Raw genomic sequence first — 27,113 nt, 5'->3', positions numbered from 1 at the left:
GATTCCAGAGCAATTGCGAAATGGGGAAGGAACGCTTTAGTCAGATCGTTGAAAGAACGCTGGAACAATGTTGTGCATGCCAATGTTCAAATGCTGATGGAATTGTGAGACATTGGTCTGCAGGTCATTTCACGAACGGTGTGCGATCGGTGAGGAATAGGCTAGGAACGGTGAAGGAATGGTGACGGAACGGCGTGGATGCGAAGGCCTGCAGACCGTTTACAGAGCGTTTCCACAGCGTTTGGGAAATGGCCACAGCGCTCGCTCCCGCAGTGCTTGAAGAGAGCCATATGGACCACCAGTCGCAAGGAAGCTTGGTGGGTTCGGGGTAGCGTGCGCGCTCTCGGTCCACCAGGACGTGGGTTCAACTCCCACCGCGGGCGGCTCATGATTGCTCTGAGAATTGCGAGGGAACGGTGTAGGAATGGCGTAGGAACGGTGTACCAACGGTGTGGACGCTGCATGCAGTTCTTTTTGGGTTGGCTTATGGTCACGATCGGTGTAGGAACGGTGTAGCAATGGCGTGGACGCCAAGCGCAGCGCATTTTGGTTCGGCTTACGAATGGTCATGATCGGTGTAGGAACGCTGTGGAAATACGAACAAATGGTCTGCACACCGTTGATAGAATGCTGAAATGTTCACACTTGTGGTGTAGAAACGGTGCGTACGCCAATCAAGACCATTTCTGAATGGCAAGTAAATGGTGAGGTCAGCGTTTGGAAATGCTGTAGGAAATGCCGCAGGAACACCAGGGCTTTACTCCAACTGTCCTTAAAATATGCCCATTTCATTTGTCTCTTAGCCCTCATTCCGAAAATACCCATATTTGCCATGCTACTGCAACTCCTTGCAATAGAGGCACAGCAGGAGCGCAAAACGAGTCCGTCGCACTTTTTCCCATAACTCATGAAGGCGGGCTCCTGGACCCCCGTTCCGACCCCTCGTTGAAGAGGTCTCGCCAAGACCTATCGAAAACTTCAGTAAAAATTTTCAGTCGGTCGACCCCCTTTTTTCAAGATCCTGATGTGACTAATAGACGAAGTCGGGCTCCTGGACCCCCTTTCCGACCCCTCGTTGAAAAGGTCTTGCTGAGACCAATCGAAATCTGCAATAAATTTTTTCAGTCGGTCGACCCCCTTTTTTGAAGATCCTGATCTGGCCAACTGGTAAAAGCGGCCGATGGGGTCGGGACCAGGTCCATTCATCTTATCTCGTCGTCCCGATTCCAAAAATACCCCTATGTGCCCTGCTAGCACCAATAATGGCGGAAATCCCTCTCCCGCTCATGTAAACCATGATGCACCTGCAGCAGCCCTTGTGCGACCCGGACGGGATTTGCACCACCGGATTATTTGTTTGGACGGTACTCCTGAAGTACCCTCCAAATCTGGTTACTCTAGCTCAACTCCTTCCTTGTACACAGACACCAACGACAACAACGACAACGACAACAACGACAACAACAACAACACACAGACACAAAGGCAAATGCATAGGCCCCCCCCCTATTTTTTGAATAGAAGGGCGGGCCAAAAAACGGAAATTTTCGTCACGAGCTGGTCATACTTCGTTTTGAGCATCACCCGTGCGGCCAACAGTGCGTGAGGTCAGGTGAGGGCATGGTTTTAAAACTGTGCAACGCTCTACATAAAATTGTGCTGATATTTGCACAAATCCATGCATTCACGGGCTTACATAGTGCAAATTCCACTTATGCAACAAACCGTGAAAGTAATACACAGGGAATGAAACAGCCATGGTTAGGACAAAAATTTTGGGTGAGGAATACCTTATTGCACAAATTCACTGAGAATGAATTGGTCACCACCATCACCCTTTAAATAGGTGATGCAACCTCGTTGCCCAAATTTTGGTGACGAAAAATTCATCACCCAAAATTTGGTAACAGGCGTTTGGTCGCCCAAATTTGGGTAACGCCATCCGTCGACGACGCCGTGAGGTTTCCGATGACAGCCTTCCAGGGCCACCACGATGACCGAGGACTCAACGCCACATTGGGTCATCGTGGTGGCCCCGGAAGAGCATTATCGGGAACCTTACGGCATCGCCGACGGCGTTACCCAAATTTGGGCGTCGATTTTATGACTGTCCAAAATTAGTCACCACGCGATCGTCACCCAAATTTGGGCAACGGTGCGTGCGTTACCCAATGAAAGGGCGATGGTGGTGACTCTTTCATTCTCAGTGTTAATGTAAGAGAGATTTCCCACAGCAAATTTGGAGAATAATACTTCGTAGCCACACACGACCGGACCGTAGCTAATACAACTCGCCCAAATGTGGGTGAGGAAGGTTTCCTCTCACCCCAATTCGGGTGATAGAGTATACCTCAATACTCTTTCATTCTCAGTAAACACACAAAAAAAATATAGAAAAACACCAACGTACCCTGTTCTTCCTCCGCCGCTGCGACCTCCGCCTGCTCGCCCTGCCAGGCAGTGGCGCCTCCCTGCAGCGCGTCCCGCAGGCGGCCTTCGGCCTCGCCCAGCCGCGCGCGCTGCCGCAGCAGGTGGCCGCGGCAGTCCTGCGGGTCGTCTGCCTGCAGATCGCGCGCCGCGCCGTCCAGCAGCCCGGCCAGCGCCGCCAGGGCCGCGCCGCGCCGCTCGAGCGCCGCCAGCCGCGCCTCGTCGGCCCGCACCCGCTGCAAGCTGCGCACCGCGTGCTCCTCCACGCAGCCCTCGGTCGCCTCCCTGCGGCACGCCAGGCACCAGAAGCCCGCGGGCCTGCAACCGCAACACACTCGTGAACCGAAGTCATGGAAACAACACACGGCCCTCATGTCACTTTTTCGCGCGTTGGAGATTTTCTCCATAATACCGACGAAATTCGTCAATATATCTACTATAAGGTACAGTGAATGCTCAATGGTATGGTACGCAGTCAGCTGCACCACTATAACATGGAACACTTTCGCCATAATATGGAGAATCTTCACTGTAGAACATTTAAAGTGTGGCTGACAGTCTGCACACGGCAAGAGCGGTTCCTGGTTATACCAAGTGGATTGAGGGAGGATTCCCCATTCAACGGCTGTTTCCAGGGATCTTTTGCACTAAGAACAAGTCTACCTAATGCTTTTACTTCGTAAACCACACAGTCAGCCTGATGTCTGGAAATTTCCAGATCGCATTTCAAGAATTTATCTTGTAGAATATTATCTGGAAATGCCCTTTTTTGTCAGATATTGCCTAGAAATGTCTACCTTTTCCAGACAATATCTGTGAAAAGTCAAATCCCACATAAATATCTGGAAATAAGAAGGCCTTTCCAGGTAATATCTGGAAATGACTCAAAACCAGACAATGTCTGGAAATAAAGGCCTTGAAGGCCAAGTCCATGGCGAGGTGTCCAGGATTTGCGACCTGGGGGTCCCCTATGGTGTCCTCGAGGTCCTGTTCGTTTTAAGTGAACGCTCACCTTTGAAGAGTGCTGAGCAGCTTGAAGTCATCTTTCAAAGCGTCTGGCAAGTCAGGAAACTCCTAGACACACAAAATCGGTTCAACATGTATTTGTAGTAATTTCGAAAAGTAGGAGCGAAATCACCGCAATCGCGATTTCAGTTAATAAAACCAAAATAAAAGAAAACTGTTGGAGAACGGATCTCGACACAAAATGGCGAGACTCTTGTGTCTGCCCACGGCCTCTAGACCGTAACCGTCCGGCGCATTACGGTCTTTGGGTGGCGGCCAGACAGAAAAGTCTCGCCAATTTAGTGTCTGACCGCATTTTGTGTCAAGATTATTTTATCTGACCCAATTTCGGCGATACTTTTAGATCTAGTGTCGCCTCTGGGTCTCACCTGTGGAGTGGCGAGAAGTCTGACCATTGGATTTGTAGTGTTCTGAGTAACATATATTTATATTTAAGAACGAAATACGAAATTTTATGGTTGCTTGCAGAAATGCGTCTGCTTATAAGAAACAGTCAGTAAAAAGCTGAGAAAGTAGACAATAATTGGCGTAAACCGTCGGTTCAGTGAGGTGAGCATTGATCTGACGCGAGACAGCCTACTGATCTGACTGGAATCAACAACACTCTCATTCCAGGAACGTGACATCACGTTGAAACGAACGTGACAAAATGTCACGTTCGTTTGAGTATTGTGTCACATTCGTTTGGGTGTGAATTGGGCAAAAATCAGCTTGTTCACATTCAAACGAATGTGACACCATGCTCAAACGAACATGACACTTTGTCACGCTGAACTATAAAGTTGCTTACATAACTGCAAAACAGGGCAACCAAAATTGTTTTCGAACAACAATTTAATTACACTCCCGAAGTGTGCTTGCTTTTAGCAAACGGAAGTACGATTTAAGTTCCGACTACAGTGGAGTTATAACTGTATTCAAGAACTGCACGTGAGACTGCAATTAAACTATACCTGTACTGCTGTTGAAAGTGCCCTCTATACTACGTTTCGATCTACAGAGTTCAACTACATTTAAAGTACTTTTAAAACTGCCGTTTCTGAACTGCAGTTTTAAACTGTAGTCTGCACTCAATCAAAACTGCACGCCATTCCACCCGGAGACTTTTTCATTCTCAATGAACGCTGAGTGATTCCCTCGGTCCCGCTAGAATCTCCCGATGAAGGCACTCACTTTGTTGTCAACTGGGCAGACTTTCCCCGTAAACGGCATGTCGAGCAAGCACCGCAGGCAGAAAGTGTGGCCGCACGGAAGGACCTTCGGGCGGCGCTCGCAGGAATTGAACTCCTCGAAGCACATGAAGCAGTTCATCTTTAACGTGTAGTCGAGGCTGGAAGATGAAAGAAAAAGGGTTGAAGATTCTCTCGTTTTCATCTTTGATTCTCGATCAAAAAGCTTGCGTAACGTTGAGCTGTTCGTAAGAGAGATAAGGTGCCAATTGAGTACACTGCAAATGCCAAGGTGACTGAAGAATCTTTGTTGCCGATAAAATTCAGTATCGTCGACAAAAGGCTTCACCGTGAAAAAATTTGATTTCAAAAGGGCGTCACATAAAAGTATCGCCAAAATTTGGCAATTAACCGACAATAAGTCCGCTTAGTTGGTTTAAAGCTTGTTACCAAATCGTGTCAATATTCCAAAGTAGGGCCAAATTTTGGTGACACTTTTGTGTATCGCCGTGTTGCGGTTTCAAGGCAAAACTTATCCGTAAGTCCGTTTTTTGGCGATACTCAATAGTATCGCCAAAAAAGGTGAAGTATCACCTTCAGATTTACAGTGTACCGAACAAACGTGATAAAGGAAATCCAAATTTGGGTCACAATTTTACACAGAGGACCGACAGGGCTCTTTGACGTTTAGAGGTTATCAAAATTTTTCTTCACAACTAGATCACTGGTCCACTTGGAATCTTCAATAATCTCCTAGAAAAGCCAGTTTTCCCCGAAAGTTGAAAGACAGCCATTGTGAAAACAATCCTCAAGCCTGGCAAAGATCCAACGAAACTCAAGACGAAACCCGTATACTCTACACTCTAAATGTCTCACGAAGAAATTTCCCATAATACGAAGGAAATGGCGCAAGCATAATACGAAGGTGGTTTTTCTTCGTATTACGAAGGTTTTTCTTATCTTACAATGAAAAAGCTAAAAAGATTCGTATTACGAAGGAATATTGCTTCGTTTTATGCTTGCGCAGAATTCACTGTAACATATGAATAACATAGGTCAAAATTCATTGTTAGACATTTAGAGTGTGGGCCTAAGTCTACTGCGCAATCACAGTAAAAATTCTAGGAATAATCGCTTCGTAATAGGACGAAAATGAATGCAGGAGACCTCGCCTTCGGTATTCGGTCCTGTTAGCTGTTTCGAATGGCATATGGTCAAGTGGCTGGAGCCGAAGATAAAACCAGGGGGCGGCAACGGCCTAGGGAGCGCGTGAAAGCCATGCTCGAGCGAGGTGCAGGGTTACGGACTAGTAGACTGCCCGATACTTCCAATAGGGTACTTTCGTAGATCCCTGAACCAGAAGCACACAGACGCCATGTTGGCGGAAGTAGATCAACTTGACATAGGAACGAGACGACAGTCAAACGTATCGGCCACACTTGAACGTTAACAGTCGTTTTATACTTATGTGCAGTGCATGTGTGTCCCGCGAGCAACATTTGTACAGCTCCGCTATATTTTTAGATCCGGAGAGAGGTTAGTTTCCGGCCAATATGGCGTCTGCTTGCTTCCGGTTCAGGGATCTACGAAAGTACCCTATTCAACCGAACACAAGGGCGGAAACCTTTACATCAACATGGCGCAGACGAGTTTTTCCCTACATTTTATGATTTCTCGTGTTTCCAGTGTTTTCACTTCACTTTATTTTTAAGGTAAGGTGGGAGTGTTGAGAAGGGCAATGAGCCTAATTCACCTAAAATTTCAAGCCCTTTCTATCTGTGCAAAGCGTTTTGGAAAGCACAGTCTAGTTTTCATAATCTCGAAGAAGTGCTTAATCTCTGCACTGAGGGCGCGAGCATCGCTTCACGCTCTCCCTAGGCCGTTGCCACCCCCTGATAAAACGATATAGACCTCCGTCTGAACTGTTCTTTCTTTTCAAACTTTGCTGGTTGATTTTGTCAGAGCCAAGTGAAGACCGAAGTGAACACAGTACGAGAGAGTAGGGACGGCCGATACCTCTAAAAGTATCGATACTTGGGTATCGATACTTCCAACAGCCGAAGGTATCGGAGTATCGATCCTCGACCTCAAAAGTATCGATACCCCCGAGTATCGAGTCGATACTTTAAATGAACCTCAGTAAGTATTTCCTCAGTAAAAATTTCCAGTTTTTTAAGTGAATTTATAATCTAACATATCAAAACATAAGAAAAACTGGAAATTTTGGTTGCGCGACGAAAAGTTGCCAGTCTTCAGACCGCGCAAGCGCAGTGTCGGAAGGCGGGGCCAGAGTATCGAGGTATCGAGGGAAATCGACCCAAAAGTATCGATACCTAAAAGTATCGAACCCAAAAGTATCGAGTAAAAAGTATCGATACCTCCAAGTATCGAATCGGTATCGGCCGTCCCTACGAGAGAGGGTCTTGAGTACGCAGCGAGCCCAGTCTGAAGGCGCAAGGATTGAGCTATCCTAGAACTGTGCATTGATTTCCGGCAGCAAGGTAGGTGCACACTAGGCGTGGATTGCCGAAACTAGCGCAGCACCGCAAGACCTGGGACAAGAAACGGTCAGGTGTATACCCATCTTTTTAACTTTCAATAATTTGTAGCGCCCAGGCGGCAAGAGATATACGAACTTTTGGTGGTGCAGACCCACTGGGCGTCCCCGGCCACCCTTTTCCACGAGACGACTCAAAAGATGGGTCACATGTCCAGTGAGGCAACTCGGAGTAATATCTTTTAAAGTGGGTTCCTTGCCTCGATTTCGCCTTGAAACCGGGCTTGCAATCCATTCCCATCGTTTCCGGCTTCCGGTTTTGTTCTACTTTTTGTTCGTGGTTCTTTCCTGACTTCCTTCTTTCTCTGCCTCTACGTTACCCCGTGGCACTATACGCTTACTCTAGGCGGTAAACACTCGTGTTACACCCCGTAGACCATAACCGTAGGTTACGTGCACTCTAAATGTCTTGCGAAGAAATTTCCCATAATACGAAGGAAATGGCGCAAGCATAAAACGAAGGTGGTTTTTCTTCGTATTACGAAGGTTTTTCTTTGTATCATACAATGAAAAAGCTAAAAAGATACGTATTACGAAGGAATATTGCTTCGTATTATGCTTGCGCCGAATTCACTGGAACATACGAATAACAGAGGTCAAAATTCATTGTAAGACATTTAGAGTGTGTTTACGTGAATGTAATACCACTTTCGGCCTATATGTGCCAAATTATGGCATGAAGCCGTAGTACACGTGTAGTATCCCCGTAACACTGCGTAACAGCAGGTGGTCTTTGCACGGTTTCTTGCAGTGTTACCCCCTCGTGCGTGCTTCCTACCGAGTGTCGAGTGCGAAGGGAACAACGTGAAAAATTCATAAGCGGAGCTAGATTTTTCTCTCCCCGGAACATTCTTCCGCAACTCCTCTAACACGGGGCAAAAGTTCTGAATACAAATACAGATTTTTGAGACCTGATTTCAACTTTTAGTAAGTATCAGCTGTAGACCTGATTTTGATGGTACCTTTCTTTTTGGTGCGTCGTATTCAATAACTCAGACGATCTAAAACGACCTCGAAGAAAAGCAATTTTCTCTTCAGGGGGCAAGTTGGTCAAGTCTTTTCTTTATAAATTTACGATCAGATACCGTAAAAATAATTGAGGGGTCAGGAATTCGTGAGCCGTCGGCAAACTGTTTGAGTGAACTGAAGTCCAAAATATGCGAGACTGTAAAAGTCGTCTTGTCGTCTATAGCGAAAGACTACACTCTAAATGTCTTACTATGAATTTTGACCTATGTTATTCGTATGTTACAGTGAATTCGGCGCAAGCATAAAACGAAGCAATATTCCTTCGTAATACGAATCTTTTTAGCTTTTTCATTGTAAGATACAAAGAAAAACCTTCGTAATACGAAGAAAAACCACCTTCGTATTATGCTTGCGCCATTTCCTTCGTATTATGGGACATTTCTTCGTAAGACATTTAGAGTGTACGTAAAATTCTCTTAAGTATGTATTGCAACTGACTTCACAACATATGTGTTCCGAATGCCTTGGGACGAAACTCACGATTGTTTTTCCTAGGCCGCCTGGCGCGCGTGGTCTTTGGTTCACTCTGTGGGTATTATGTCAGGAGGTTTGCTACGTTTTATTTGAAACACCGAAACAAAAAGTTTCCGGGAGAGCGGGATACAACGTCTTTGAAATCTGTCATTTATCGTATTTATTTTCGAAGTTCTGTCTTTTGTTTGAAAGAGAGGCAAGAGAGGATTCTGATGACAGCGAGGGATGAATCACTCAGTGGTCTGTTGTACACATGAGTACACTGTTATCCAAGTTGCGATACTTTCAACACAAAAACGTGCGATGATATCCAAAATGCGATTCCCACGAGTCATTGCTCCTGAGATGCAAAGCCATCTGTACCGCACTAAATTCTGCAATGATCAATCGCAACTTTCTGCAATGAAAATCGGAATTATTGCAAAAAACTGCGACGATGACAACACATAATCTGCAATCATTACAGTTTTTTGCAATAATTATTGCAAAATTCTGCGATTGTAGCAGTAGCACGTCTCACCTTTTTGCAATCACAGGAAAGTGCGATGAAATTTGTATTGCGCAGAAAGTGCGGTCTGTATCGCAAGTGGAATATCGGTGTACGGGTGAGTACACCCTCTCATACTCGTAAATATCTCATATTGACACGTTTTATGGCTTTTATCGGTTTTGACTTCACACAACGCCAAATAGTGTGGAAGATAAGCGAATTTTGCTCTTTTTAAAATTGTGCGTACACTGAGTACACAAGTGATTCACCCCTCAGCCGACAGCCAAATTCGTTGCTGCGTTTGCTCATCCTGTGCACTCGAAATGTCTTACGATGAAATTTGACCTATGTTATTCGTATGTTACGGTGATTTCGGCGCAAGCATAATACGAAGCAATATTCCTTCGTAATACGAATCTTTTGAACCTTTTCATTGTAAGACGTAAAGAAAAACCTTCGCTTTACGAAGAAAAACCACCTTCGTATTATGCTTGCACCATTTCCTTCGTATTATGGGAAATTTCTTCGTGATACATTTAGAGTGTGCGAACTAACCATTGGCGGTGTTCCTTGCCAGCGCCCACTGCTCTGCCGCTCTGCCTGCCAGTCGGTGCCTCCCGTCGCAGTCCCGAGCCCCACCAGCCGCTTGTCCGCGACGAAGCCGTGACTGCCATGGACACGGCCACGCACGACGAAGCCGCCGCCGCCCTGCAGCGCGCCCAGGACGGCCTGCAGGTTCTGAGGTACGTGCGATCCAACACACTGAATGGCACGACAATATTTTGTCCCACGAGTCTTGCAACCTGGCAGACACACAATCCTATCACCCTCAGATGTAAACATTGCATTGTTCCTAGCACAAAGAGAGTCCCGTGCCATTTGATCCATGAAGCGGAAGAAGGGGATAACTCAATTTTTATCATTTTTCAGGAGAAACTAAAATTTGTTTGCAGGGTAAGCTTAATCCAATCATATTAATGATACAATTGCACTTTTGTCAAGAAAGCCGAAGAAATAACTGTGAAAATTTTAAAATTGTAGCATTACTATTTGGCCGTTTTCTGTGATTTCAATCCTTACGTTAGAACCATGTTTACTTAGTTCTCCCAAACAAGGCGGAATTCGGAGACAATTCAAGTGCAGCTGAGGTCTCCATAGAGTCTGTATTTCTGTGGCGCATTTTTGCAGTTACCTCAATTTTTTCCAACTAGTGATGGGGAGTTAAGTTGAGTTGATTCTTTTTACATTGGATTTTTAAAGTTACAAATTTAGTGATCTCCTTTCGCCATTTTGTGCAATGGAGTTGGACTTCGGTTGAGTAACCCCCATTTTCCGACAAATTTAGACCGTAAAAAGGGTCAAGTTGAGTTATCCATTTTTCATATGAATTTTCTCCCGAACTGTTAGGAATTGGGTCAAATATTTTGGTGTAATGATGCAAACCATCCCTTGAGGCACAATTATAAGGTAAAAAACTCAGTTTGGAGATAAGTCGAATTATTCCTTTCTTCTGCTTCATTGATCAATTTAGCGTCAACCCAATGAGAGAGCGTGTGGCTCCATCCCTGTAATCCTACATGTGTCAATGAACCCGTTTCGGATGCAATACATTTTATTTTGCATTGTAAGCGTAATGAGGGTCATTTTTGCTATCGGCAATATACAACTGCAATAGAATAATATAGCTCACACACTAACCCTTGGTTTTATCATTGGGCGAGAAAAATGTGGTTCGTCTCCGCCTCAAGTTGAAGTTCAACCAATATTGGCGCCTCAGGGTAATCTTGTAGCATATTTTTTGCGTTGTCAGTGGGTACCAATTCCAAACTTTTGCCAATTTCACTGACTCACCGTGTCTGCCCCCAGGACGTGGGCCGCTGGGAGTGGACGGGACTCGGCCGCACTCCGTGAGCACACTGCGAGGGTGGAGCGCCTCCGGGACTTGGCGCGGCAGGCCGAGAGGGAGGTCGGCCAGGAGGTGGGGCGGTGCCGCGCCGAGGAAGCGCGGCGAGGGCAGCCCGGCGCGGCGGAGGTGAGGCCGCCAGTCTTTAGCCGCAACTTTCACTGCACACTAAATTCTTATGGACTTTTTTAATGCATAAAGATGCATTTTTAATGAATAGTTATGCATGCGCAGAAACGTCCATAAGGTATGTAGAAAATTATGCATCACTGTGTACATTTTATGCATCTTCCTGCATAAAATGTACACAGTGATGCATAATATTATACATAACATATGGACGTTTCTGCGCATGCATAACTATGCATAAAAAAGTCCATAAGAATTTAGTGTGTGCAGATCTTTGCCGTGAAGTTGAGTTTGCGATGTCCGGGGATCCCTTACTCACCTCTAAAGGGCGCAACGTTGTCCTACGCACTAAATTCTTATAGACTTTTTAAATGCATAAGAACGCATTTTTTTATGCATAGTTATGCATGCGCAGAAACGTCCATAAGGTATGTATAAAATTATGCATCACTGTGTACATTTTATGCATCTTCCTGCATCTTCCTGCATAAAATGTACACAGTGATGCATAATTTTATACATAACATATGGACGTGTCTGTGCATGCATAACTATGCATAAAAAAGTCCATAAGAATTAAGTGTGGAAGGGTTTTTATCCGCATGAAAAACTGTGAAAAGCACAACTAAAGTATTATGGAAACTGTCACTCAAAAGTGCAACGAGTACTGTTGAAAGTTAACGAGGCATGGAGTGAACTGCACTCAACATGCCGGTTCGATAGTACTATGCACAACAATTGTTGTACCTTTCTAGTGCGAAGTTTTCCTGATAAAATCGAAGCGAACTAATAGAATAATCCTAACTGTAGGAGCAGATCCAAGACAATCCTAACTGTCAGTGCAGATTTAGAACCATTCCAACTGCAGAGGAACCCAAAGGTGTTTACAGTATGAGCTATCTTAGCAGGAAATCAGTAAATCTCTCTATCTCTGAAATACAAATGTCCAAACATTTTTATAAAGATAAAACTTCTTATCAAGCCCTTCGGTGAGTTGTTTTATAAAGTTTGTTGGCGTCACGGACTTAATGAAAGGACCGCTTTTTACGTCGTGCGCAGTTCGGATAGTTCTTAATTGACACTAACATTTAGGATTATTCTATTAGGACGCGTCGAAATATTTACCAGGGGTTCTTGTAGGTTCGTTGTGTTTTTTCCTAGCAGTGCGCAACTTCTTACTTATTCTGAAAACGAGGGTGTAAACACTCGCGTAATATCCTGTAGGGTCAGGGCGGGGAAGAACTGGACAGGGGAAGAACTGCACACTAAATTCTTATGGACTTTTTAAATGCATAATGACGCATTATTTATGCATAGTTATGCATGCGCAAAAACCCTCCATAAGGTATAAAAAAATTCTGCATCACTGTGTACATTTATGCATCTTCCTGCATAAAATGTACACAGTGATGCATAATTTTATACATAACATATGGACGTATCTGTGCATGCATAACTACGCATAAAAAAGTCCATAAGAATTTAGTGTGTGGACACCCCATATTTTACTTCAAATACTGTAGGCACAGGAGTAACAACTATCAAAAGTTGTTCCGTGGCATCAGCGGTTCATTTCACGACAGTTGTCAGGCCAGTACATACGGCATTTGAAGTAAAATGTGGGGTGTGCAGTTCTTCCCCTGTCCAGTTTTTCCCCTCCCTGACCCTATACACAAAAAGGCGTAATACACGAGAATGTAACACCAATTTGAGGTTAAACGTGCCAAATTTTGGCATCTTGAGGCAGTAGTATACGTGTAATGTCCCCGATATTCAGCGTAGCACCGCGTAAAATACGGTTGTCTGCTCACCAGTTCTTGAAGTGTTTACCTTCTCTCTATGAAAGGATTGAAATGTTTACTAAGGATTCCTGGCAATGTCGACGATTTGTCGCACCCTTTGCTATCGAGATTTATTTCTTACAGTTTTTAGTTACAATAACACGTTATTTTTGCGGGTAAAGGATCTTTTCTTGTACATCAAGAACCTAAGTTTCGTACCGTTTATTTTTGTTGTGCTTCAAACCTCCACTCTTTTTCTTGCAAATTTTTGCTTTCACTTTTTTACGGCTTGAGTGCAGTACTGTGGTTTGCATAGCAAAAGGGTCAGTCTCGTCGTCGCACGTTGCACTCTCGTTCCAGAAACGTGACATCACGTTGAAAGGAATGTGTCAAAGTACGTTCCTGTGAGCGTTGCGTCACGTTCGTTTGGGCGGGAATCGGCCCAGAATTAGCTTATTCACATTGAAACGATGATCAAAGGAACCTGACACTTTTGTCACATTCGTTTGAACGCGATATCACGTTCATAGAGAGAGTGTGCTCCGAATTAATGAGCCGACGAGCTACACTGTCTTAGAATTGAGGAGAAGATTCTCCGCGCCTTTGTAATTACTCTGCAAACCGAAGTGTGCCTTGCGGTTGACTCTACAAAATGCGTGCTCGACACAGACTGCACTCTCAGACTCGTATTGACTTTTTATCTTTTGCCATAAAGGTTTTTGTGCAAACGTAATATGTACTATTTTCTCTTTGGCTATTCACTATTTTGTTCCTTGTATAATGTTTATAGTCCATTAAACCGGACTTAATGTAATTTGCAATGTACTTTTCAATTTCTACATGCTCTATTGACAATTATATCCCTAAAACGATCAAAATTGTGCATAGTTAAGAAGGAAATAGTACATTTTACGTTTGCTCAAAAACCGCTATAAGCAAGAGAGAAAAAAGTCCATAGAGGTCTGAGCGTGTGGAGTTTGCAGAGAACCCCTAAAAACTCGCTGTCACTCAGTAATTGACATTCTGAGACTTTTTTCGCGTTTTGGAGAGAGTTTCCACCACACTGCAGCCTGTGACGACGACCTTGACCGCATCCTGTCGGCTTGCCCCAGGAGCGCCGCAGCAGCCCGCTGGAGTCGCTGCCGCCCGAGGTGCTGCACGAGGTGCTGTCGTACGTGCCCACGGAGCAGTTCCTGCAGCTGCGCCTGCTGAGCCACTGCTGGAGCCGCCTGGTGCTGCAGGCGTCCTTCTGGCGGCGCCGCCGCCTCCACGTGCCGCCCGGCAGCGACAAGCCGCCCTACCCCGGCATCCTGCGCCTGGCCCCCGCCCTCGGCACCCTGGTCATGCAGATGATGCCCGCGTCCAAGCCCCTGCCGGGACTCCTCTGCCTCAAGGCCCTGGCCAGGGGCCGCTGTCAGGTACGCCTCCAATTCAGGAGTACGGAAGGGGCAATAAGTTGCATGGTGTCACGTGTTTTACAAAATCAAATGTGTGCTTACACAGCTGTGGGAGTACACTTGCAAGTACACATCTAAAGATGCACTCTAAATGTCTTACAATGAAATTTGACCTAAGTTATTCGTATGTTACTGTGGATTCGGCGCAAGCATAACACGAGGCAATATTCCTTCGTAATACGAATCTTTTGACCTTTTTTATTGTAAGATACAAAGAAAAACCTTCGTAAAACGAAGAAAAACCACCTTCGTTTTATGCTTGCGCCATTTCCTTCGTATTATGGGAAATGTCTTCGTAAGACATTTAGAGTATATGTACTTGACAAGCATACATCTATGGATGTGTACTTGGGCAAGCATGCATCAATAGGAGTGTGCTGTCAAATGGGTGACATGAATGTGTGCTTGTTCAAGTACACATTTATAGATGTGTGCTTGTCAAGTACACACCAATAGATGTGTACTTGCAAGTACACTCCCACAGCTATATGCTAAGCACACATTTAATTTTGTAGTGCAGGAAGGTGCACTTTCCCCTTCGTGCTCATTGACAAGCGTCCTTCAGCGTCAAGTGTAGGGACCCTTAACTTACATCGAAAGGGCTTCGTAACGTTATTATAAGCGCCAAAGTTATGATCCGTAACTTATGACTTCTTAAAAAGGCAAAGTTGTGTTTCTTGTATCTCGAATTTACATTTGGAAGTATTTGCTAGAGTCTACTCCTGGAATCTGTAGGGAACATTGTCTTCTGTTACGTTATGTAAGCAGTGTTCGTTAAATGAAATGTTAGTTTAATGATCTCTGGTCAAGTGTACATGTCAGGGTTATGCTCCAGAAATGGCTATGTCCTGGAGGGAGCTATAAAAACCTTAAAAAGAGAAAAGGCCTCACTTAACAAACAATTTGAGCATACGTACTCTTTCAAAGAAACAAGGCCGTAATTTACGCACTATTTCTTCGTATTCCAAACTAAATAATTTGTACATTGCATATGTGCAAAATTCTTTGTAAAATTGTAATTGTGAGGAGAGCTTGATAATCGTCGGACCCAATTGAAGATTTATTGACCTTTCCGTGAGGGAGCGTGCACTGCCATCCAACAAGCGTGACGTGACGCGCGACCTTGAAGGACCTTTCTCCCTTGCTTGTAATGTTTCTTGAGCAATTACGTAAAATGTACACTGTAAATCCAAAGGCAATACTTTCGGTACCTTCTTTGGCGATACAATTTAGTATCGCCAATAAACGGCCTTACGGAAAAGTATTGCCTTCAAACCGGCGATACACAAAAGTATCGCCAAAATTTGGCGATACTTCGGAGTATTGCCACAATTGATCCAGGAAGCGGAAGAAGGGGATAACTCAATTTTGGCCATTTTTCAGGAGAAACAAAAAACTGTTAGCAGGGAAAACTAAAACAAAACAAATGAATGTTGCACATGTTAACAAGGTAGGTTTACGCCAGACAGCGTCTTGTCGTAACAGGCTTCGCGATGTCTCGCGGCCTGTTTCTCCAATCCGCGCCTGGCGTACCTACCTTGGCCTGCGGCGCTAGCCTGCCTTCGGCAGGCATTGGCTTGTCCGTCGGCGGTTACTTGTTGCATGCTGGGGGGCCCCCTCAAATATAGATAGAGTTGCTTCATCTACAGAGAACACGATCTTGACCCTCGTAACTTATTAACTTGTCGGGGCTGGGGGGCTCCGCCCCCCAGACCCCCCTTTCTTCACGACAGAGGTGATCTGCCTGCAGAAAACTCGATTTTTCGCCGTTTTTTAAGTGTTTTTCGGCTATAAAAACTGAACCAGTTGAGCTAGGACAGTGAAATTTCGCGTGTGGCGAGCCAAGAACATACCTAATAAGCCTGCAAAATCTCAGCCAGATCGGCCGAGCCGTTCAGGAGGAGTAGTGTACACACACAGACAGACAGACAGACAGACAGACAGACACACAGACAGACAGACAAAACTTTTCAACCGCACTGGAGTAACAGGCTTCGCTATCGCTCAGCCAATAATTTCAAAAAGCATTAGTAAAATTTTGAAAAAAAAATCAAAAGTGTAAGGTCACTCCGTAGAGGATTTCTGCGACTTATCACTTTCCGTTGAAATGGAAAACAGAGTCAGCTCACCTTATATTTCCTAAACAAAGAGGAATTTGGAGACAAGTCAAGTGGAACAATAGTCTGCATAAAGTGTATGTTACTCTGGTGTATTTTTTGGACTTAGCTCTTTTTTCCAAATTGAAATTTAAAATTTAGGGGGGGTTAAGTTGAGTTGATTCTTTTTACACTAGATTCATAAAAACACAAGTTGAGTTATATCCTTTTGCCAATTTGTCAAACGGACTCATGTAGACTAAGGTTGAGTTATCTCCATTTTCCAATGAAATTTAGACTGTAAAAAGGGGGTTTAAATTGAGTTATACCCTTTTTCCAAGTGGATTTTCTCCTAAACTGCTTGGAATTCAGTCAAATAATTTGGTGTAATGATGTAAACAATTCTAAGGCACAATAATAAAATAAAAACTCAATTTGGGGATAAGTCAAGTTATTCCCTTCTTCCGCTTCCTGGATCAAATATCTTACGAAGAAATTTCCCATAATACAAAGGAAATGGTGCAAGCATAAAACGAAGGTGGTTTTTCTTCGTATTACGAATAGTGTTTCTAATTTTCCGGAAAGATTCAACTTTTCCGAAAATTTCCTGAAAAATAGGAAAAATACGGAAAAATTCCAGAAAAATTGAAAAATTTGGAAAAATAGTGAGTTTTGCTGCAAAAATGTCAGAAAACGTGGTAAAACGGTGGGGAAACTTGTGTGAGGTGCAGGAAAAGGAAAACAATTAACCATTTTTAATATTTGCAGAAATATTATAGATTAAATGGATTCAAATCAACAAAATCAGAGTACGATGGAACAATACAGGACAAAAGTACAGACACTACCTCCTGTCTCCACTGTAAATCCAATGGCGATACTTTTGGTACCTTTTTTTGGCGATACAATTAAGTATTGCCAGTAAACGGCCTCACGGAAAAGTATTGCCTTCAAAACGGCAATACACAAATTTATCGCCAAAATTTGGCGATACTTTGGAGTATTCCCACAATTTGGCAATAAACGTTTAACAAATCAAGGGGACAAGTTCTTAGTTTAATGCCGTTTAATGCCGTGGTTTTGGCAATACCAAAAAGTATCGCCAAATTTTGGCGATATTTCTATGTATCGCCGTTCTGAAGGCAATACTTTTCCGTAAGGCCGTTTATTGACAATACTTATTTATCCACCCCTATCCCTATCCACATTGTGACATTTGCAGTCAAAATCAAATCTAGCGACGGCGACGAGATCGGCGGGGGCGAGTGAATCAATACTTAAAAGGTGGGCAGCGTAGCAACTCTTTTTAGCTTGCCTCACACTTGTGATGGACTACTGAGACAACACCTGACATTCGCCAGACAAGGCAACTGCTTATACCGATGCACTTACGTTTGTGTCCATCCCCCTCACTGCCTTCTAGAAGCTTCAGCAGGCGACCACAACCACGAAAGCCACGAAAAACAATGTTACGAAGTCATTGCGGCTGACTTTTGTGTTCAAAAATAACAGGAATTCAGCGATTTTGTCATGTGACTTCATTAACATGCAGAATGCGCATTTTTTGAATTTTTCCATCTTTTCCGGGGCTCTTGGAAAAATACGGAAATTTTCAGAAATTTTCTGCATTTTTCCCCGGAAATTTTCCGGCATTAGAATCACTAATTACGAAGGTTTTTCTTTGTATCCTACAATGAAAAAGTTAAAATGATTCGTTGTTACGAAGGAAAATTGCATCCGCCGAATTCACTGTAACATACGAATAACATAGGTCAAATTTCATTGTAAGATATTTCTAAAGAGTCAAGCATAAAGTTACTTTTGAAGACGTGACGCTTGAAATTACGCGGGAAATTCCTCAATGCATTTAGATATAGGAAATCTTGACCGATGAGCCTGTTACGCTTCACACTCAGACCTACATAGACTTTTTTCTCTCTTGCTTATAGCGGTTTTTGAGCAAACGTAAAATGTGCTATTTCCTACTTAACTATGCACAATTTTGATCGTTTTAGGGATATAATTGTCAATAGAGCATAAAGAAATTGAAAAGTACATAGCAATTGACACTAAGTCCGGCTTAATGGACTATAAACATTATACAACGAACAAAATAGTGAATAGCCAAATAGAAAATAGTACAAATTACGTTTGCACAAAAACCTTTATGGCAAATGATACAAAGTCAATACGAGTCTGAGAGTGTTGGTTTCAAGCGTAAACCAAACGCTAGAAAACAGAAGGTATTACTTCGCTTTGGTTTTACCAGTGCATGATTCGCGTCTTCCTTGTCGTGTCGGCAGATCCGCTTCTTGGACCTGTGGTTCACGGCCAGCACCACGTCCAACAGGCTCCTTTCGCGCGTGCTGCGCAATCGCCGCTCGTCGCTGCAAGAGCTGCACATCTTCATCAGCGGCTGTGCCTCCACCAGCAACCTGCTGACGGCCTTGGAAGCGGTGGACGCTCTGGAGGCGCTGCACACGCTCAAGCTCCAAGTCATGTCCCGCAAGGCCCTGGACTTCACGTTCAAGAACCTTCGCCTGAAGAGTCTGCAAGTCCTGGACTACGAGGATCATGCGGAGAAGATGGCCAGGGACCTCCTGCGCCTCGGCAGGGACACCCTCCTGGAGTTCGGCCTGGAATCGACAGGCAACTTGGCCGCCCTCAAACCGGAGATCGCGCAGTGCAGCAAGATCGCCGCCCTGGCAGTGGACTGTTGCGAAGATCTCGCCGAAGTGGTGCCTCTGCTCCCCGCGCTGGAACGCGTCACCATCAAAACCACCTCCACGGCGGCCGTGGCGTGGCTGGAGCGCGCGCGGAGGGACGGCTTCTCGGGGAAGGTCCACATGGAAGTCACCACCTACGACGACCGCAGCTTCCAGAGCCTCGTGGACATGGGGCCCGGCCTGCGCGGCGTGCACAGTGTGGCGGTGAGCCCCTCCGTGTGGGCGCTGTTCTTGGAGAGGGCGCGCCTCGCCGTGCCGCCCGCACTCGTGGCGGAGTGCCTGCAGCTGCTGCCGGCAGCGCAGAGCGTCGTGCTGGACGTGGACACGGACTGGCACGGCGTGCTGCTGGCCTGGTCGCCCACACTGGTGCCCAGCCTGCGCAGCCTCTCCATCTTCGTCCCAGACCCGCCAAACTCGCCCGCCCGCCTCCAGCTGGCACACAAGCTCAGAACCTTGCGTCCGGGGCTGGTGGTCAAGTTTCTGTAGTCCAGTGAGACTCTTTTTCTTTACCTCTGTGCAGTAACTGTATGTTGTTCCTGTTTACGTCAATCGGTATATGAGCGTATCAAGTACTAAATAGTAAAGTTTTTTTTCCTTTTCGGGTACTCGGTCAACTTGCATGCACTATGGTTAAGGCGTACTGGGCATGTTCTGCAGTCCAGTTCGCGCTCGCTTGGCCTGGAGACTCCGATAGTGCTCACTTCGCGCGAACACTCTTGTCGACGTTCCCTCTCTGTAGTTTGTCAAACTTGTACTTCGGAAAGTGTCACTGACCTGGTTTGTAGCTATGCAAAGCTTTGTGTTAAGTGGCAACCATTACGTGCTTAAATGTGCAAGACTTGAATTATAGTCGCAGGTATTGTCTTTTCTTGTGCGAAGTTCACATTGATTGAAATTTATCTTACTGCTGGCTCAGTAAGCAAACGCGGTCTCTGGAATCCAATCTTTGCTGTTTCCTTATGATTTGCCTTCAGTTAGCACAGGACTGTGATCGAATGGATATCATGGGAAATATATGTCAACGTATTATCCTGTTTATTTTGTCATTAAAACGTGCATTTGTTTCTTTTTTCTTTCATTTATTTTCATGTATACTGACCTCAGGGAATGTGTTGTGACCGCTGGGAGGCGGACTTCTGAAGGGGGCAGTCCTCGTCCCTGCACCGTTTTTAGGGGGTTTTTACCCCATCTTTAGATAACAATGACTTTTCCAATATACCTCTTAGAGGCAAACGGTAAAAACCAAATCAAAAAACAGAGTTTTTAGAATATTTTCCAAAAAAATATTTTGTTTTGTCTCAAGTTGTGAGGGATGGGCGATACAACAAAAGCCAACAAAACATGCCAAATTTCACTGCGCGCAACTTTTCTCCGAAAGTTCTTAACTTTTCGGCGATCTGTTTGCGGCATCTTAAAGATTAAAAAATTCTCTTTACTTGGGGGGGGGGGGGGGGGGGGGTAAAGTGAAATTTGTGATTTTTTTTCATAATTTTTTTTTGCTGCTTCTTATTCTGACTTAACAGTCACTCTGACTTTAAAATGGACATGACCTCACTGGATTCCCCACACTTTTTTTACCCCTTTACCACCTTGAGTTGAATGTTTAATGTCACTTTTTGGCTGAGCGATAGCGAAGCCTGTTACTCGGGTGCGGTTGAAAAGTTTTTCCTGTCTGTCGGTCTGTCTGTCTGTCTGTCCGCACTACTCCTCCTGAACGGCTCGGCCGACCTCGGTGAGATTTTGCACACTTCTTGGGTATGTCCTTGGCTCGGCACACGCGAAATTTCACCATCCTAGCTCAACAGGTTCAGTTTTTATAGGCGAAAAACACCTAAAAAACGGCGAAAAATAGAGATTTCTGCAGATAGACCACTTCTGTCTTGGAGAAAGGGGGGTCTGGGGGGCGGGGCCCCCCAGCCTCGACAAGTTAAAAAGTGAAAAGGGTCAAGATCGTGTTATCTGTAGATAAAACGACTCTATTTAGAATGTAGGGGGGTCTGGGGGGCGGAGCCGCCCAGCATTCAACAAGTAAAAAATAACCGACAACGGACAAGTCATTGCCTGCCGCAGGCAGGCTAGCGCCGCAGGCCAAGGTAGGTATGTACGCCAGGCGTGAATTGGAGGAACAGGCAGCGAGACATCGCGAAGCCTGTTACGACAAGACGCGGTCTGGCGTAAACCTACCTTGTCTATTTTTGACCATTTTTAAAGAATTGGTCGACGTTTGGGATAAATTTCTTGCGCCCAGGATTTCTCAGCCAAATGTTGTTCTAGACACCCGACAAAACTCACGCATTTAAATATGGTCAAAATGAAGAACGCAGAGAGGCCACATTTTTGAAAAACCTCTTCTATGACTTTGAATCTTATAAACTAGAATCATGGCAGTTTTCATGCCGCTTTTGGACAAATATTTAATTGTATCTAAAGATAATTTTTTTTTGATAAAAACTCTCGCTTGTCTCCTAGCTATTTAAATAACGATCATTTCAAGCTATCACACAAAATTCTATCTCTAACGGAGCCCAAGATATCCTGCGCGCAAAGTAAAAAAATGTTACTGAGATAAACACGTTTAAATTTTCAGGACAGTTTCATAACAGTTTATTGGCCATAACTGGAAATAATAAATTCAAATGACTAAAATTCTCCAGCAGCATAACTAGGGCCTCCCTCCTGTGCATCTAGAATCTCTTCACGAGCCTTCCCAGCCAACCTCCTGGCTCGACGGGCCTCCTTGGTCCCGGCCCGTTGGTCAGCCTTCTTGATCCTCGCTGCATCCACTGAATTTGCCCAGTTGATCATGCCTTCCAGCAGTGACTCCTATCCTTTCCAGCACTTGAATCTTGCTTTTCTGACCATCATTGAATGTAAGGACGGCTTCATATGTTCCAAGTTCAACCTTAAGACGTTGACAAAAAATAGTTTTTGGAACAGCTTTCCAAACCAAAGCATTAACACTCTCATTAGGGTTCTGTGTCATTCCATGAACACATTTCTGCAAGAGCTCATCTTTTGTGAGGTCTACATAGACTGGCTTGATAGTATCCATGACAGCTTCAGGGAGTGAAGTCTTATGTTTGAACTGTTGTTTTAGTGCTTGAGTTTTAATGGTTTTGCACCATGAACTTTCACCCTTAGGACAGAGATGGTGCTGTGGTTGAAAAAAAAGTGAGCTCAAATTATTATGCAAATGAGTTCCTAGTTTTTGTTTAATATACTATTTATGCTTTACCTGTAGTGATAGAAGGCAGCCCAAACTGCATTTCTGATTGAATCTAGATCATTATTACATCTTATGGCATTTCCATAGTAGGTAGCGAGCTGGTCTATTTTCTTATCGGTTAGTCTGCCAAGACCTTCCAAAGGTATTCCATCCTTCAATTTTTTCCCCTTCATGCCCTTTATAAGTTTTCTCAGTCTAGTTGGCATTCTTTTTTGAACATGGCCAACACACTCAACGGAAAGAAATCAATTAGAAAAAAACTTAACTTAAAAATATTTAGCCAAAACAAATCAATGGTTGAATAATATTTACCTTCTCAGGAACGAAGTCATCGCCATATGGTTTCTCATCACATATGAGTTTGTAGGTCTTTGGATCACCATCTCCGATAGACTTTTCGTAGCGAACATTTCTTGTGGCAACAGACCGATTGAAAATGTTGAGCATTCCAGTCACTTCCATCATACCAGAAGAGCCCTCATGGTTGATAGCACATACAGGGATGTGAGCGGCGTTCCACTCATCGTACTCAGGCCCTTCTTTGGGTCCGGAATATAAGGAACAACGAATGCAAACTTTGGCCAGTACATCAACATCCATAACCTTACCAGACTTTGTTCCTATTAGGGACACGATTCCACTTTTAGAAACATGCCATCGTCTCTGCCATGACCCATCTCCACTTCCATTTATATCCCTGCTGCCCTCCAGTTCAGCTTCAAGTTCTACTCCACGCAACATGGACATCTCTGCTTCATCTTGAACATTTTTTTTTACAGCTCTGTCATAGGTTGGATTGGACACAGGGGGAGGAAAGTCCATTAGAGCACAAATTGTCTTCAATCCTTCATGACCTACACCAACAGCTCGGGTTGAAAACACCACTCTTCTGTTTGCTTCTGCTATTACATTCGTCAGTCCCAACATTTTCCACAGTTTCTTAAAGATTTCAAAACACCACACTTTTCACAATTGAGTTCAAATTTAGAGCTAAAGGCCACACACAGTAACCTCTGTTAGTTTCACAGGTTTTCTACAGCTTTTGCACCGAACACATTCAAAGAGCTCTGCCACAAAGAGATCCAGATCAATGACTCTGAAGCCTGACTAATTTCTCCGTGCCTCACAGACTTCTGCCGGTTCAAAGGACACTTTACGCCTTGAAGCACTGGACGGTCTTTCAGGGGTACCAGACCAATCTCTTGCGTGTTGTTTGGCCAATTTTTGTGCTAACTTCGTCCTATGCAAGACTTCCACAGTAAATAGTCTCCATTCTCTAAAAAATTAATTACCACTGCCAGTCAGTCACATGTCAATGCTTTTCCTTTATAATATGCGAGGAGGTAAACAATCAAAGAAATCATGTACAGAGTACTCGGTACCATTGCGCAGTATTACAGGGATATTATTCGTGTGCATTACGGCATTAGAATTACAAAATTTGGCACATTTGGCCTAAAAAAGGTATTACTATTACGCGTAATAAACGGTTTTTGTGTACAGGGTGTTACACGAGTGTTGACCCGTTTACACCCTCGATAATGTGAGTCTTTACCTGGACACTACACAGTGAAAGCCAGATAAAGTTTCACAGCGTGTACACTCTAAATGTCTTACAATGAAATTTGACCTATGTTATTCGTATGTTACAGTGAATTCGGCGCAAGCATAATACGAAGCAATATTCCTTCGTAATACGAATCTTTTTAGCTTTTTCATTGTAAGATACAAAGAAAAACCTTCGTAATACTAAGAAAAACCACCTTCGTATTATGCTTGCGCCATTTCCTTCGTATTATGGGAAATTTCTTCGTAAGACATTTAGTGTGTAGTTCGCACGTGGGGTATTCCATGCCAAACCAACGAACTCTTGCAAATTCATCTCTTCGATTTGGATGACACTTTTTCTAGGGGTACGGGTCATTATAAAAAGATCCCATGTCAAAGGGTTTCACGATATCTGCCCCGGTTTGGCTGTAATAACATAGCGAAGTTTTCACTTTGGTCAGAATCATGATATTTTCTATACTGTTCTCCGTACTTACTAAAAGTTTTTAGAATTTTTCCGACAATGGTTCTTTACGTAAAAAGAGCTGAGGAACACGATGGAAATAGTTTCGAGACGATTGGGTGAAGTTTTGATGTCGCTATCTCCATTTACCGTAATTTATTTTTTTTTTCGAAAAATTGATATTTCCAAAAAAAGGTTATCTTCAAATTCGATGTGGCTTTCCTCACATGGTCCTCTCACATATTGCAAGAAAATACTAAAAGGATTTGGTCGGCCCACCGTAAGTTTTTTTTTTTCTGGTTAAGAAAAGTCATTTTGGACAGTTTTGAAAATTTACCCTCGTTTTCGCTTCTCTCATACTGAAATAGGGTGTAAATTTTCAAAATGGTTCAAAATGACTTTTCTATACATCAATGGATTCGTCTCGACGAGGCAAAATTTAAGTGCTCACGGGTCATTAGCTTGGACGCAAACTCAGAAAGTTGGTTCGAGAAACCAAGAAAAACGGTCAAATTGTTTCATCTTTTCTTAACCAAAAAGAAAAACTATACAGTATATAGTAAATATATAGTAAAAAGTATATAGAACTATGGAGCTAACTAGGGAGCTGATACACTCTAAATGTCTCACAATGAAATTTGACCCATCTTATTGGTATGTTACAGTGAATTTGGCGCAAGCATAATACAAAGCAATATTCCTTCGTAATACGAATATTTTTAGCTTTTTCATTGTAAGGTACAAAGAAAAACCTTTGTAATACGAAAAAAAAAACCTCTGCTGAGAGCTTTGCTTCAGCTCAGGGCCAGGTCAAGCTTGGGTGTGCGCGGCCGCGGTCCTGGTGGCGTTGGCCGGGAGGCGCCGGGTTCTGTTTCGGCACTTGCGAACTGATGCCCGTGATTGCGCGCAGAACGCATCACGCAGGCTGAATCCTCCCTACCGTCACATTTTTGTGTTGCTTGGTATCAAAATTGCCGTCTCATCATGAGCTATTGGCCTGTCACACTCTAAAAACAATTGGTGTGGTTGCGTACAAAATGCATCGCGAAGACTGAAGCCTTCCATATTGACGGCCGTAAAAATTGGGGACCCGCTGAGCGCCGTTTATGACGGCTCGAACAGGGGCCGCGGCGGCGCGGCCGAGGGGGAGGGGGGCGTCGGGCCTGTCGCGCCGCGCGCTGCTGTGCGCGGGAGGGGCCGGAGGGGTCACGCAGGCCGCGGTCCGAAGGAGGGCATATATGGTGCAGGCTGCATCAAAAGGAACTGTCGACCTCCTCAGCTTTCTTGTTACCCTGGTAGGCCTGAAGTCGAAAAACGGCCACGGCCACGGCGACGGCGACGCTCAGGCCCCCCTATATATATATATATATTCCTTTTTAGTATGTTTCTGAGCAGTGTACATTGCCTCAGCCCGGGCCTCCCCAGCCTCCCCAGTTCCCAAACCTAGGCCTCTGACCAAACTGTACACACAGCCTCGCACATTTTGCGAGTAATAGCTCAAGCTTTGATACGCTTGACCTAAAAACACCTTCGTAATATGCTTGCGCCATTTCCTTCGTAATGTGGGAAATTTCTTCGTAAGACATTAAGAGTGTACTATCAGTGGCAAAAGAATTGACCCCTCCCTGTGGCGATACTCCGCGCGCAAGTTCCCAGTAAGGTGCAGCCCTCTGGCGGCAGTTATCGGCAGCCACGGCCATAGCTGCCCACTTCGCAGTTTTTAAAAGATTCCATTACTTAATTTGGTATCAGTGCGTGACGAGACAAATTTCTTTCGGTTGCCAAACGTGGCGGACATCCTCCGAGGAGACGCACACGCTGTACACTGTTAAAAAAATTCTGAAAATTCAGACCGAAAGTGTCAGACTTGTCCGTCTGAATTTCGTTTTCAGACTAGAGTCCTAATATTTGGACCGCAGGTCTAAAAATACGGACCTTGTAGTCTGAAAAAAATTTCAGACGCGGCGATCTGAAAATTCAGACTTAACAAGGATTAATAATTTGCCCCGCGAGTCTGAAAGTAGAATTCAGCGCGCTGCACGGCAAAACCAACGTCCGGGTTTCCCAGGAGTTTCATGTAATTTCCAGGCGGGCCGATGTATTTCCAGGCATCAGTCTGGTTCCTTCGGAACTTTTCCAGGCGCTCCCTGGGAACCATGCTGTCTTTTCCAGGCGCGGCCTGGGAACCGTGTAATTTCCAGGCTGCACCTGGATAATAATTTCCCTTCCCGGTGCATCGCCTGGAAATACATGCGCAAGGTTCGGGGATCGCTCGTATTCCTCCCATTCATTCCATTTCAGTTTAAATTTGCTGTAGTTGGGCGAATGAAGTCGTACAATCGCCCCCGACACCTTCAATGGGCGCGTGAGAGGGAATGCCAAAACGAAGCAGCTGTTTAGGCGGTGTTGTTGTTGATTGTTTTGTTGTTGTTGTTGTTGGGAGTGCAAGGCGGACTGCGGCGCGGCGGTAGTCTGGTATGTTGGAAACCAAGCTTTCTCTGCTTTGATTCAAAGACAGCTAATTTGTTTTCGTTCGTGTCCCCTTTTCTGCTTGTTTTTTCGATGCAGAAGTGTGTATGAATCGAAAAAGCATCTCACCTGTACTCACTATT

General features: G+C 44.5%; 3 protein-coding genes across 3 annotated transcripts; 2 read left to right on the top strand and 1 right to left on the bottom strand.

Moving 5' to 3' along the window:
* Nucleotides 1-219: 219 nt before the first annotated feature.
* Nucleotides 220-6,273, bottom strand: LOC117652040. Its single transcript, XM_034396674.1, has 5 exons — nucleotides 6,253-6,273; nucleotides 4,627-4,783; nucleotides 3,440-3,501; nucleotides 2,646-2,745; nucleotides 220-396 (listed from the first exon to the last, which is right to left on the bottom strand). Exons 1-5 carry the CDS (start codon nucleotides 6,258-6,260, stop codon nucleotides 220-222), a joined length of 504 nt encoding a protein of 167 aa, XP_034252565.1. The 5' UTR covers nucleotides 6,261-6,273.
* Nucleotides 6,274-6,571: 298 nt separating this feature from the next.
* On the top strand, nucleotides 6,572-11,295 carry LOC117652039. The gene is made up of 4 exons (XM_034396672.1): nucleotides 6,572-6,761; nucleotides 9,750-9,915; nucleotides 11,039-11,158; nucleotides 11,277-11,295. The coding sequence occupies exons 1-4, from the start codon at nucleotides 6,752-6,754 to the stop codon at nucleotides 11,293-11,295; spliced, it is 315 nt and encodes a 104-aa protein (XP_034252563.1). The 5' UTR covers nucleotides 6,572-6,751.
* Nucleotides 11,296-11,897: 602 nt separating this feature from the next.
* On the top strand, nucleotides 11,898-20,332 carry LOC117651886. The gene is made up of 3 exons (XM_034396425.1): nucleotides 11,898-11,918; nucleotides 14,098-14,403; nucleotides 18,842-20,332. The coding sequence occupies exons 1-3, from the start codon at nucleotides 11,913-11,915 to the stop codon at nucleotides 19,748-19,750; spliced, it is 1,221 nt and encodes a 406-aa protein (XP_034252316.1). The 5' UTR covers nucleotides 11,898-11,912; the 3' UTR covers nucleotides 19,751-20,332.
* Nucleotides 20,333-27,113: the final 6,781 nt, after the last annotated feature.

The sequence above is a fragment of the Thrips palmi genome, unplaced genomic scaffold, assembly GCF_012932325.1.
Source record: "Thrips palmi isolate BJ-2018 unplaced genomic scaffold, TpBJ-2018v1 HiC_scaffold_6, whole genome shotgun sequence".
Classification (NCBI taxonomy): Eukaryota; Metazoa; Arthropoda; class Insecta; order Thysanoptera; family Thripidae; genus Thrips; species Thrips palmi.
This window is presented reverse-complemented; position numbering and strand designations above follow the sequence as displayed.